Source organism: Podarcis vaucheri (genome assembly GCF_965113315.1).
Source record: "Podarcis vaucheri genome assembly, chromosome: 9".
Classification (NCBI taxonomy): domain Eukaryota; kingdom Metazoa; phylum Chordata; class Lepidosauria; order Squamata; family Lacertidae; genus Podarcis; species Podarcis vaucheri.
This window is the reverse complement of record NC_138767.1, coordinates 18516574-18530099: the sequence shown is the minus strand read 5'-3', so window position 1 is coordinate 18530099 and position 13526 is coordinate 18516574. Positions and strand designations below refer to the sequence as shown.

The 13526-nt window shown below is 39.8% G+C and overlaps 1 protein-coding gene across 7 annotated transcripts in view; it reads right to left on the bottom strand.

The window, feature by feature from the left end:
* The window catches only part of GRID2 (glutamate ionotropic receptor delta type subunit 2), an 830074-nt gene that overhangs the window by 664845 nt on the left and 151703 nt on the right, over window positions 1–13526 (bottom strand). For all 7 annotated transcript variants that reach the window (XR_014223025.1, XR_014223026.1, XM_082236355.1 and 4 more), the window contains exon 2: window positions 4475–4630. Coding sequence is in view for 5 of the 7 variants with exons in the window: in XM_082236355.1 (XP_082092481.1) it covers window positions 4475–4630 (156 nt within the window). In the remaining 2 variants the exon portion in view is untranslated. The remainder of the gene's footprint in view (window positions 1–4474; window positions 4631–13526) is intronic.

The following is a 13526-nucleotide window of genomic DNA, read 5'->3' as shown; positions in this document are numbered from 1 at the left end:
TGTTTTTCAATGCTTTATTTATTGTTTATGACTACTTTTGTTAGGTTGTAGCTATACATTTTTTCATGTCATAAGCTGCCTTGAGCATGGTTTGAACTGTGGAACTGTGGAAAGGTGACATAAAATAAAATTATGTATGTATGCCTAAGGTTTGATTGTGGGTTCTGTATGTGTTTCCAAGTTGGGTTCTTCTATTGGGAAAGAATTTGTATAGTTATGTCTATCATAACCAGAGAAATCCATTTTAATAGGTAAAAAGATAAAAGACCCTGGACAGTTAAGTCCAGTCAGGGGAACTATGGGGCTGTGGCGCTCATCTCACCTTTCAGGCTGAGGGAACCAGCATTTGTCCGTAGACAGTTTTCCACATCATGTGTCCAGCATGACTAAATCACTTCTGGTGCAACGGAACACTGTGGTGGAAGCCAGAGCGCATAGAAACACATTTTATCTTCCTGCCAGCAGCACCTATTTCTAATAGACCTAAGTAACAGGTTTTTTAAAAAAATTCAGTGGATTTTTGGAACATGTGGGTCAGCTTCTGCAGACCCATGTTAACTTCAGGACTTCTTCATAATATTTTATGAAGGGAATTCTTTTATTATTAAATCCAATTGAATCTTATATTTCATCACTCTATAATATATGCAGTTGTCTCCTGAGGCCACATCTAGTCTTACTTACAAGATATCTCTTCCCCAGTCTTGGGGAGGAAAAAATATGACTCACCTTTGTAAGTGAAGTTTCATAAATCAAATGAGAAGTATTCGCCAGTTACCCTGAGATCTATATGGACGAAGCCTCAGGGTACCATAATAATTTATACAAGGAGATTGAAAAGGATGACCACTTGATAAAATAGAGAGACAGGAGTCTGAGAAATACAATTACACTTACCTACAAAATTTCATACCGAGTGACTTAGGACTAGTTTATAATTAGGTATTAGGTTCTTATTTCTGCTATCAAAGTAAGAAATGTTGTAGAAGCCATCAATATCTCATTTGCAGATCCCACTGGAATTAATTAGAATTGCACAGAATTTCAGCAGTACTTTTTTATGGAAGCATATGCGGTTAACCTTTTTTTGTTGCTGCTGTTGGCAGAAGTTGAGCTTGGTAACAACTATTATGGCAACCAGCAACCATGTGTACTGAGGAGAAGAAGAAGAGGAGGAGGAGGAGGAGGAGGAGGAGTTTGGATTTGATATTCCACTTTATCAATACCCTACGGAGTCTCAAAGCAGCTAACATTCTCCTTTCCCTTCCTTCCCCACAACAAACACTCTGTGAGGTGAGTGAGGCTGAGAGACTTCAAAGAAGTCTGACTAGCCCAAGGTCACCCAGCAGCTGCATGTGGAGGAGTGCAGATGCGAACCCGGTTCACCAGATAACGAGACTACCGCTCTTAACTACTACACCACAACAGACAGTGGGTTCTACCAGTACCACTTTTGCAGCATTTTTTGGCTTCTTGTCTAATATTATGTGGTCAAAACACCCCACTGTATGTTAAAAGCTTTTAGTCCCACTGCATTTCCACTACTTCATAGGTATTAGTTTAAGGCACATGTGTTGAGCTTCATGTATGAACTCAGCATCTGTAAGGTCATGAAAACATGAAACTCCTTGCCCCAACAAAAGCTCTTTAAAAGGTATACAAACCAAGGTCCCTCATACATTGGGTGGAGGGGATTGACCCACCAGTACCACCCTTGCCATCTGTTCAGTTGCTGTGTGAAACGCAAAAGAATATGCATGCAAAGGGAATCATTATTCATTGCAGGCTTGCCTGTACATCAGTAGTCACACCCCAAACACGTGTCAGCATGTGTCTCAGTAGTGAGGCTACCCTGTATGCCTCCCCCCAACACATACTTTTTAATGAGTGAGGGCTTTATCTGAAGTGACCTAATATCAGGCTGTGAACTTTCATGACAAAAGTCCCTGCTGTCCAAATCTTGTATTCAGGTTCCAGATGTCCCACCACCTCCACAAACAGAATGATGGTTGCACCTACATGACTTCATTCAGAATCTTGTATGGCCAGAGCTTTACCCCTGGCGTTGAGTTTGTTCGGCCCCTGTAAAGCTGAGTGATTTGATATTTGCCTGTGGCACTAGGCAGTAAATGTGAGCAGCAGTGTAAAACACCACATTCACCTCTGAGGCACTCTCAGATATTTAACCAACATTGGTAACATTGCTGACCAGTTCATGAGGATTGCATTGGTATAATTCCCTTGGAATCTGGGGGCACATGCTTCCAAACACTGAACAGCTGGGTGGGATGGGCAAACAGGTGCCCTTTAACTCACCATGATGAGCTAGCAATGAAAGGTTCACATCAGTTTAAGGATGGATACTGGGCATCTAACCTGGGTAGGCTTGCTCAGGTAAAGATCCAGAGGGTCTTTATCCTTTTGTCTATGCAACTTGAATATGCGTGCAGTAGGTGAGTTTCATATTGGTTTACCAATATTGGTTCTTGTCTCTTGAGATCTCACTCCTGGGTGTGCGGGGAAATGCACATTTCACCATTTAATCTGGATTACACCCAAGAACAGGTGTTTGTCTTGTGCTGTGTGAAATCCTTGTTTGAAATATTTACTGAAATCTCTCTTCTCCTAAACCAAATCTGAAAGAGTGCCACCTTTTTGAAATTCAGAAGGCAACTACAATGGGGATTAAGAAGGATATCTAAATACTCATTAAAAGGCATTACAGTTTAAGAAACTTAGTAAGATTTAGGAAGCTTTCAGCAGAAGATTGGATCAGCTCCCCTCAGTGAGAGAACCCAATAGCTTCAGTATTACTAAATACTTTCTTAAATGCAATCTTAATATAATAACTGGAGTTTTCCCACCCATGCATGCTGGTAGGTCTGACTTCACCCCATCAAACATTTCCTTTCCTTAACAGCTTATTGAATTCCAATTTTAAATCCTAAGAAACATCCAAAGAGAAGTACAAGCTATCCAGCTTCCAGTCACAAAGCTAACCCCTACTTCCTTTTCATAGAAATACATGCTTAAACACAATAATTCAAGCATGTAATAATGGTCCCTAAGAACCTAAATCCAATATTCCGAGAAAACCAAATGTAGTACCAATTTCAGTCTTGCTATAATTGGCAAATTGTCACACTTACCAACAATGGATGTCAAAAGAAAGCAATGATAATCATAATCAGCCACTGATAACTGTACAAAGATACAAGCTCAACAACAAAAATGTTACTAGGAAGAACTGTTTAAGTGCGTTTGCCTGATATGCCTATTTTGTTGAAAATAAGTCTTGAAACATACAGTACTGCTGTTTTTGAAGGAGCTCTTCTCACAAAACATCAGCTGGTGAATAAAACATATTGGTTGTAGCCTACCAAAACCTACTCAGAGTAGACCCATTGAAATTAATTACCCTAAATTAGTAATGTGCATTAACTTCAATGGGTCAACCCACTGGCTGAAATAAGAAAGCAATCATTGCTACAAAGCACAACATTAATAACAATTACTTGAGAACAGGTAGATTGATTTTCCAAGCGATCCACCAGTGTTATCTGCAAAGCTTCCTATAAGCACGCCCATACAAAAGCAGAAATACATCAGCACACACTTATACTGAATGTATTAATGGAAACACATTCCACCAACTGTAAAAAGTGGATACTCTCGAGCAACACCTGTATGCTAGATACTATAATCCACATAATGGATCACAGCCCTTAGCTATTGCCCCTTGTGAAGGATAGTTATCAGTCTATCCGTTATAAACCAGTGACTGAAATACTGAATTAATGAGACCCTGTGTCTGCAGTACATTCCAATCCTGCATCCCACTAGCACACCCACCACCTCTTAAAACAATGGCTAGCAAAACCATCATAAGACATAAGGGGACAAACCTTCTTTGCCCCCTCTCCCTCTGTAATTCAAGCACTAGCTAAAACTTCACATCTTCTAACAAAAATATAAAAACATGTACAAATAAACATTCATTTTAGTAAGTCCTACATTCATATTTTAGGTAATCAATATATGCTAGCATTTGACCAATATAAATGTTAAGAGAACATGGGAAAGGAATCTTTTTTCTCACAATAAGACCAAGCCAATTTCTATAGACTAAGAAAACTAATTATGTCACATTCCTCTACATTCCCTAATTGATTAACACGAATGAAAGCAAGATTTGCTATTCCAGGTCAGTCATCACAATTTTGACGCTAGTCAACAAGAAACACCTTATCAGTTTGACCTGCTGCATGGAATCCAACCATTGGCCAGTTCACAACCTGCCATCGCGAAACCAAAGCCAATTCCCATGCTCTGCTATTTTATAAATAAAAAAAGTTCATCAGTCAACAATGTATATGTTTGGCTTGAATGCAGATGATTAAGGAGACCACAATCCAGAAGTATGTATCTATACCAAAACACAAGCTGTAAAATATTCCAGCCTCAGAAAGCCTACCTTCTTGAACTGCCTGGAATGGATTGTTGCCATCCACAAAATTCACAGAAATTGTGATTTTCTCCGTCTGTAGGATTTCATCATTCTGGTTGAGATCAGAAACTGCCATGCGAAATACCTCCTCATCCTTTTTTGCAGATTCATCAAATATTGCCCCTAGAAAGAAGGCATGTGAATAATTAAGAGCAGTACTGCATATGAACGGTGCAGAGATTCAGGATGCAATGCATGAAGACACGTTTTGCTGATAATTCAAAGGCATGAATTTAGTTTGCAGTTCAGCACAGCCACCTGTTTATGAGCAAGCCAAGAAATTTGTTAACGATGCTTGGCAAGGGTTCAATATACTTTAGGGCAAAATAAGGAGGATGTCTGACCATACAACAACAAAAAATGATTTGCAGAAATTATGGTAGGCATGGTATAAGTAATCCAAAATGGAATGCAGCCAGGAGACGGAGGTAATAACCTTACAAACTATAACAGATTGGCGAGCTAGGGTGGCTCCTGCAAATGACAATTAGGGAACATAAATTTGCAATAAAAGATACAGCAGCTGGCAAGATCAACAACAGGTGGGAGTGTGGTTAATGACAGCATAGCTACAGCAGCATCCTACAAGTCCAACCTGCTATGCTGCATGTAAGTTGTACTGTAACTGCCTATCATGTTCCTGAATTCCTTGCTTTGGGGATGGTGGACATGCAATCCACCATTACACCACATTTAATTACAATGAGTGCAGCTAGCATAGTAGCCTTGAACTACATTGCTCTGCTGGTACAATGCTGAGGTCCATGTACAGTAGTGTTACCCGTCTTAAAAGTTGCAGCATTATCTTTTTTGAGCCTAAATCTGTCATCACAATGGTTGACCCTAAGACTCCTTACCAAATTTCACTGAAACCAACAGAGTATATTTCACTTTATGATGAACCATTGTGTGGCCAGATACAGAGAACAACATAGCCCATGTACCGAAGCAGAAACCTTGATAGGAACAGGACCAAGGAAAGTTTAACCTATAGAAAATCCTTCTACATAACTACAAAAAAATAGGGAGTGATTCATTCCTTTGCATCTGGCCACCACTAAAAATCCCTACTGAAATCTAGGGAAAGTTGGAGTTTTTTGAAGTTTTATGGGGGTTTCCTCAATGAAACCCCAAAGAACCAAGAACAGAAGACATGTTTCTCTGAAGGACAATTCACACTTTGACTTCTGATCTTCTGCAAAGTACAGATACAATGTGAGTGTAAGCAGACCCTTTGGAATGTCTCATATTTAATGGCATTTGTAGCCCAGTTCACAACTTTGATGCACAACTTGGATAGTTGGGGCTGTCCAGGTGCTATTGGACTCCAAATACCGGCATAGTCAATGGACAAGGAAGACAGGGGTTGATGTCCAACCAAATCTGGAAAAGGGTTTAGCTACCCCTGCTCTTAAAGGAGCAGAGGTTCCATGGCTTTCTTAGTGGACAATGCCCTGAAGGTGGGGAAAATGTGAAAACTACTGTCCTACATCAGAATGCAGATTGCTGAGAGACAATCACGTTCCTACTTCCTTGCATTAATCTTCACAATATAACAGATATTGCATTATAACGTAAGTCCTCCACACACCAGTCAAAACACGTTATGAGGACATCCTAGAGCAATGTGTTCTCAGACACATCCTGTGTTTTAGAAAAAGAACAAAACCTCATTGCCTTAATTCATCATGGTCTCCTTTCCGTATCCTCCACCATCAATTTTCCTGCCAGCTCTATTCATTCAGTGCCAGCAGGCTCCCTGCACAAAAACTTTGTCCACTTTGACCCAGGAGTTTTCTTCTCTGCATCTCTTGCCATCTGGAGCAGCTGTTTCATACCTCTCCATCTCAATGACCTGTCATTTCCTTGCAAATCTCAGCTGAAACACGCACATTTTTCTCCCCTCCTTCTTAATTCCTCTGTCATTTTGCCGGAGCGTTATTTACATACAGAGTAGCTTCACTTAACTTCTTGAAGGCATTGTGGGCTCCTGGCAGCAGCTGTTGTGAAAAGTGGTCTCCAGTGGAGACAATTGGTAAGCACTATTTAGAGGTGTGAGAGCCATTTAATCTTAGCCCTGGTAAAATGGTTTTGGTGTTTCACACTTCTAAACGGACTCAGCTCCAGAACATTGAACCAAGTGGTATTTTGGAGCTTAGATCTGATGCTCACCATGCCAACACAGACCAACATACACTGATAAAAAGGTTGTTAATGAAGGACTTTTCCTCTGGGCAAAAATAGAGTATTGCTGCTTAAATCCCACCTGACAGATGACAAAAAAGAGAAAAGTTGATGGGTGGGCAACCTGTGGCTTTCCAGATGTTGTTGGGCTCCAAAACCCATTATCCTTGGTCATTGGCCATGCTGTCTGGGGCTGATTTGAGTTGGAGTTTAACAACTAACAGGTCAAGTTCAAGGTATTACTATTAGTATATACCGTAGTCCTTAACAGCTTGGAACCAGTTTACTTGCAGGATCACCTTACCCCATATATGCCCTCTCAACCATTTATATCTGCAAAACTGACACTGTTATAGGTGTCAATATTCATCTTGCTTTTGTAAGAAACTGTGCTTTCAGTGTGGGACCACCTACACTTTGGAACTTCCTGCCTAAGGACATGAGGCAGGAATCTTTGCTGTATTCCTTTCAGTGCCTGCTTAAAGGGCTTTTGTTCAGGCAAGCCTATCTGAACATGTAGGAGTTAATTGTATTATCTTTCTAGCTACTGTTGATTTTAATCATCTTTTGAATCCCTTTAAATACCTGTTTAAACTGTTTTTAACAATAATTTTAATGTTCAATTTTATATTTTTGTAAACTGTATAGGTTTTCTTACAATCAAGTGGTCTACAAATTTTGTTAATTAACACTGGGAGTGCGAAAGGTTCCGCACCATGCTCTATGAATAAAAAGTATATACAATTATTCCCCAAGTGTGGGGAATGTGTTCTGTGTAGTCAAAACTGCACCTGCCACGTGCATGTTTGGTTTAATGTTTTTATATTGTTGTAAACCGCTGTAATATATTTTTATGATACAACAGTATATAAACATTTTTATAAACAATTCCATAAGTAAATAAATGGTTTGCAGAAATACAAAATTATATTCTATAATGTATAAACATTTCCATTTTGCTGAAATTTATTTTGCTGTTTTATTTATTTCAACTGGTCCATGCTCTGACCTCTGAATTTGCTTGAAGCTGGGACCTGTATTTGTAAATGTTGATTTGCATTTTATCCATTTTTATAAAGATGTGGGGATTAACGTTTGTATATGTTTTTTATCTACTGTATTGAGTTTTGTATGCCACTTGGAGTTTTTTCCATTAAAGTTAAGTGGGTTTTAAATGTTCTTAAGTAAATAAATAAGCTACAAATAACAAATTCTGTTGGGAAGAATCACAGAGACTGAGGGAGTGCATTGCAAAAAAAAAAAAAAGGGATAAGCAAATATCATGGGAAAATATTCTTGTATGCACATGTAAACAAGAGTAATCCAAAATGGATTAATATAGACTTGAGTATCTCAACTAAGCACCAGCTCTTCTACTATATCACAAGTATTCGATAATTTAAACAAAAAACCACAGTCATTTTATGTTCTAATGAACATTGCTTAATATGATTGCTCCTTGTCCCCAGTGACATTGTTAGTTCGTTCCAGTGTGTGAATCCAATTACACTGCGTTTCCAAACTGCTGATATTGCATTATTATCCTATACATGAGACCCAATATTGCTACAAGGTATGCTTGCGTGGCGGGCTCAGTTACAGGACAGAAAAACAAACACAAGACTTCCCTAGTTATTCATGAACTGTTTCTGTGACCACAGAAATGTCATCAAGGCATCATCTTACCCATCTGTGAAATTAAACTATTTTATTTAAGCTGAAGCTTGAATGTTTAATGTTTCTAAAATAAGGTTAGATCACTGGAATAAATGCCATTTTGGACCTTGAGTATATATTAACTTTCTACCTGGTTAATTCAAACTTTATTGGTATTCTTTCTTCCTCTTCTGATTGCTGACAAGAGTCTGCATCATGCCTGCCCATGACTGAGACCTGGGGGTGGAGTTTTACAATATGGTCATTAATGCAGCTTGCAATAGCCCATGACATTTACCACTACACCATTTTCCCAGTGGAGGGGCTTGGCAAGCAACCAGACACATGTGACAATGACAGTGGGGAGAGGGTGGAGCCGATACATGGGCTATTGAAGCCTGCCTTTCTCCTGGTGTCTCCTGGTGTTTTCAGTTGTGGGGCCCCAGGAAGTGGTGGAGCAGGAAGACCTCCCTACTAACCTGGAAGAAGAAGAGTTTGGATTTGATATCCCGCTTTATCACTACCCGAAGGAGTCTCAAAGCGGCTAATATTCTCCTTTCCCTTCCTCCCCCACAACAAACACTCTGTGAGGTGAGTGGGGCTGAGAGACTTCAAAGAAGTGTGACTGGCCCAAGGTCACCCAGCAGTTGCATGTGGAGGAGCGGGAAATCGATCCCAGTTCCCTAGATTACGAGTCTATCGCTCTTAACCACTACACCACACTGGCTCTCAGGGTGGAGCTGAAAGATGAGAGACCCCTGGCCCTTGGGAAGGTTGGCTCCTACATGGTTTAGTTAGGCCTTGCTCCCCCTATGCAGATCAGCTTTGGGAATTAAATATTTAAATAAATTTGGCACAGCTCACCCAGTCCTTGCTCTCCACACTGCTACCACTCTGCTCTCGCTCACTCTACCCCTGCTGCCATTCTTGCACATGTTGCCCTACTCTGTGTCCACACTCCTGTCTATCTGCCTCTGCTTCCCTTCTCTCACCTTCTGTTCCTGCTTCCTTGAGTATGTGCATTTCATGGCCATCATCATTATGACAATACAAATACAGTCATATATTGGAAGTCAAACAGCCTAGTTCTCAAACATTTTGGCTCCCAAACGATCGAAACCCAGAAGTGACTGCTCCGGTTTTCAAACGTTCTTTTGGAAGCCAAACGTCCGACGGGCCTTCTGCGGCTTCCAATTGGCTTTGGTTTTCGAACATTTTGGAAGTCGAGCGGGCTTCTGGAATGGATTCTGCTCGACTTCCAAGGTACGACTGTATAGTATTGAAAGTAATAGGCCAAAACAGTTGCCTGGATTTTTGCAATTTCACTGGGGGGATGGCTATGTGAGGATGTTACAATGAAACTACTGAACTTCAATTTTTACTGCTACAAGAATTTACTAGTACATACTGGTTTGGAGGGCTCGCTCACACCATTGCTCGCCTGTTCAGACATGAGAACAAACTATGGTTTGATTAATCCAGGAAGTGTTATATTAAGCCATGTGACACAGGGAAGAAAAAGACACTTGATTCAATACCCATACCCAGTCCTCAAGATCTGGAGGATTAGCAAAAATGTGTCTGAATGCAGCTGAATGTATTTGCTTTTTTTCTATGACAGAATTCTGTAGGCAATTCTATTTAAAACATGGCAGAAGGAAAAAGAGATGCTCTTATCATCTAAGCATATCAAATCTTCTGCTTCTGCTGATGAAGCCAAATGGCTTTTTTTATTATTTCATTTTCCCCCAATCTTACTGCAAGCCAATCACAAGCATGTCAGTTCCTAAAGCCCATTGTTATAAATTATTTGACTACAAGAGAATGTTTTACTCTATTACACTTTTTTATCGAGTCTGCTATCCTGCCTCAGCAGTATTAAGGTGGCTTGACATGTTGACAAAGAAAATAAAGACTCAGCTTGTAATGGAAGAAGCCCACCTGAATGGATTTGCATACAGTACCTGCAGCATCAGCTCTTGCCGCCTGTCAGACTCATTATTTGTAAGACAACAAAAATTACAGTCTTAAAATGTAGGGAGGTAGAAGGGGATTTCAGAACGCTGCTATCTTCAATGACACTGAACAGCACTATTTGAACTGACTGCATTATTTCAAAAAGTAGTAAGAAATCTTGCTTTTTTCCCCTGTAGTATTACTGACAAGTAGGCTTTCCCCTTAATTCACTTATTGCATTGAGGATACACATTACTGTCAGTGAGAGTTGTGCTCATATTTGCAGAAGAAACAGAACCTCCAAAGCCTTCATAGGCTGGATTAATGCCAAATTCTTCTGTTTATACACAAACTGTTTGAGACATGCGTACCTCTCTCTCTTTCTCTCCCACATACACACACACAATTTTGCAGATACAGATTCAATGCATTTCAGTTGCAAAGATTAAAAAGCAACAACATGATTTGGACTACAATGCTATAACGCCCACAATGATTAATATTAGCTATGTTCAGGCACACCAACGATAAGGGGCTGATGTGTCTTCAGCCCCCTTGATATCTGTGTTGACAGGGCCTGGCATACATCATGTGCATTGCAGCTTTAGCGTCTGGCTCTGCCAAAATGCTTGGTCTCCTCCAGAGGACACGATGTCACACACATGACGTCATACACACACACTGCACACCAGGTCCCCTCAATTTTGGGAGGCAGCCCGGTATCTCTGGCCATGTTCATTAGGTTCAACAGACCTACTCTGAGTAGGACTAGTGTTGAATATCACCCAATATATTTTTCTCAAGTCTTTTTGTCACTTCCCAAATCAGCAAAAAATTATAGCCCAACACTAAACACAACCCCTTTGAGAATTACTCAGTTAGCTTGCATAGTACTTGATGGAGCAACACTAATATGTACCCTCCCCATCCCTGCTGACTTTGATATAGAGGTAAAATACCAATAAATATAAACCTCAAGAACACAGCACTCTTTTCTATAGCATAAGAATAAAGTTAGATTTTCTGCACCCTGCCATTCCGCATAAAGGTTCTTAATGTTATTTTGCTGTCAAAATAACAGTTTTGGGGGAGCTATAATAGCAACATATTCATTATATAAGCCAGTGACCTGTTGATTATTACTAGCCCCTCAGTTTCCCACTGTATCCATTACAGCCCAACTGGACCTTCATTGTTAAAAATGGGTGGTTTGGTAGGTATTATTGTCATATGATTATTAATGCCCCGGAAAGAAAGTTACTGCAATGGCAATAAATCTGCTGAGTGTTATTAATGTCCCTGCAGTGGAACACACTAAAAAGTGCCCTTATAATGGTCATTAGTAGCCTACTTATAGATGCTTTATAACCGAGGGTAAAGCTGATACATAATCATATTTCATTAGACAGTTGTTAGCAACCACCTCAAGCAAAAAAGTGCACCCACACCCACAATAAGAAAAAAATAGGGAATGTTAGATGCCGTCATGAAAATGCAACCAGTATATATATTAAAAAACTCCATTATTTTTGAGAAATTTAAATGTTGACAATAATGAATGTTATAAATAGCAGGGTGGACAGGATAAGAGTTGTATTTGAACTTTAATAAATAGAAGAGTAAAAAGTGAGCCTTCAACCTAAGTATGTAAAATGGGCCCTCTTAGATCAGCAAGCAGGACATGAGCACAATAACACTCACGAACCCCGGAAACTGGTATTCAGAGACACATTGTGTCTGATACTGGATTCTGATACCCTCCATGAATTTGAAAGGAAGTCTCCTCGCACTCCTCGTACAGGAACCACTTTTGGGTACAAAAGACCAGAGCCAAAGGTTCCTTTCCATTTAAGTGAACATTTTCCAATGAACATTCAGAATTTTTTTGCTTATGACCAATAATTAAGATTTTTAAGGGTCCATAGCTCAGTGGCAGAGCATCAGCTTCACCTGCAGGAGGCTTTACCTGGTTCAATCCCCAGCATCTTCCTGAGGTGGGAGAGAACCCTGTCTGAAATCCTGGATTCTAGATTCAGGAAGGTAGCCGTGTTGGTCTGACACAGTCGAAATATATAAAAAAATTAAAAAATGTCCAGTAGCACCTCCTCACCCTTTCCTTTCATGACTATTATAGGGATTCTCAAACTTCAGAAAGCCAAATACTTTCAGATAACAAGTCCCAGTACTTTCAGCAGCTGATTGATTGCAGCCTATTTGCATATGATGCTTCAGGAGCACCTCTTGATTAATGCCAAATATCCAGATTGAGGAGGAACCTTCCACAAATCCAGGGCCAGATTTAGGTTTGATGAGGCCCTAAACTACTGCAGGTAATGGGGCCCTTTATATGTCCAGCTGTCCTTTGTCAACAGTCAATTGTTGTTGTTTTTTGTGTTGAATATATGCTATATGGTAATTTATGGACCTAATAGGTATCTAAAGCCATTTGCACATAACAAAATATGTATTTTGTAGGTGTGGCTGGAAACGTGGTCTGACTCAGAACGAAGCAGCATCCTATTTATTTATTTTTCTTGGACTTCATATAATAATTAGGGTTTCTAAATATCATTTTTTTCATTCGTTGGGTGGTATCCAATGCTTGGAATGTGGAGAGAAACAGTTGTTGCCAACTGCTGTAGGCCTCTTCACTCCTGTAGGCCTCTAAAACAATTTGCTCTGGAAGGTTGGGAGACATGGTGAAGAAGATTGTGGAGAATGCAAGGGAAGGAGGAACTGGTCAAAACTATCTGTCTCCCTCCCTCCTTCTACCTTCCATCAGCAGAGTGGATATCACCACTTTATTTTGCTATCTGATTAATTATTGGCTGTTTGATATTTTGATTGTTATATTGCAGACAACTGGCATGATTTTAATTTTTTTCATCTTATTGGGTTTCTTTACTTGTATTTTTTATTACTGAATACAGCATATAACAAAATTAGGAACATTACAGTCACACTTATGGGTCGCAATTCCAGAGAGTGATGTGCACACTGATCTCTGCCATGGGATTGGGCCATACTTGTCCATCTTGATTAATTACTGTCTTTAGTTCTCTCATAATGCAATAAATGGTTTATACAGAAAAATACACATTGCCTGAGGGCAGTAAGCCTAGGGATTTAGCTTCTAATATAATTTGAGGGAGAAATAACAGCCTCAAAGACCTATAAATAATATGAGGGCTTGCTTACCATATGTGCTCATAATTCCAGTTTT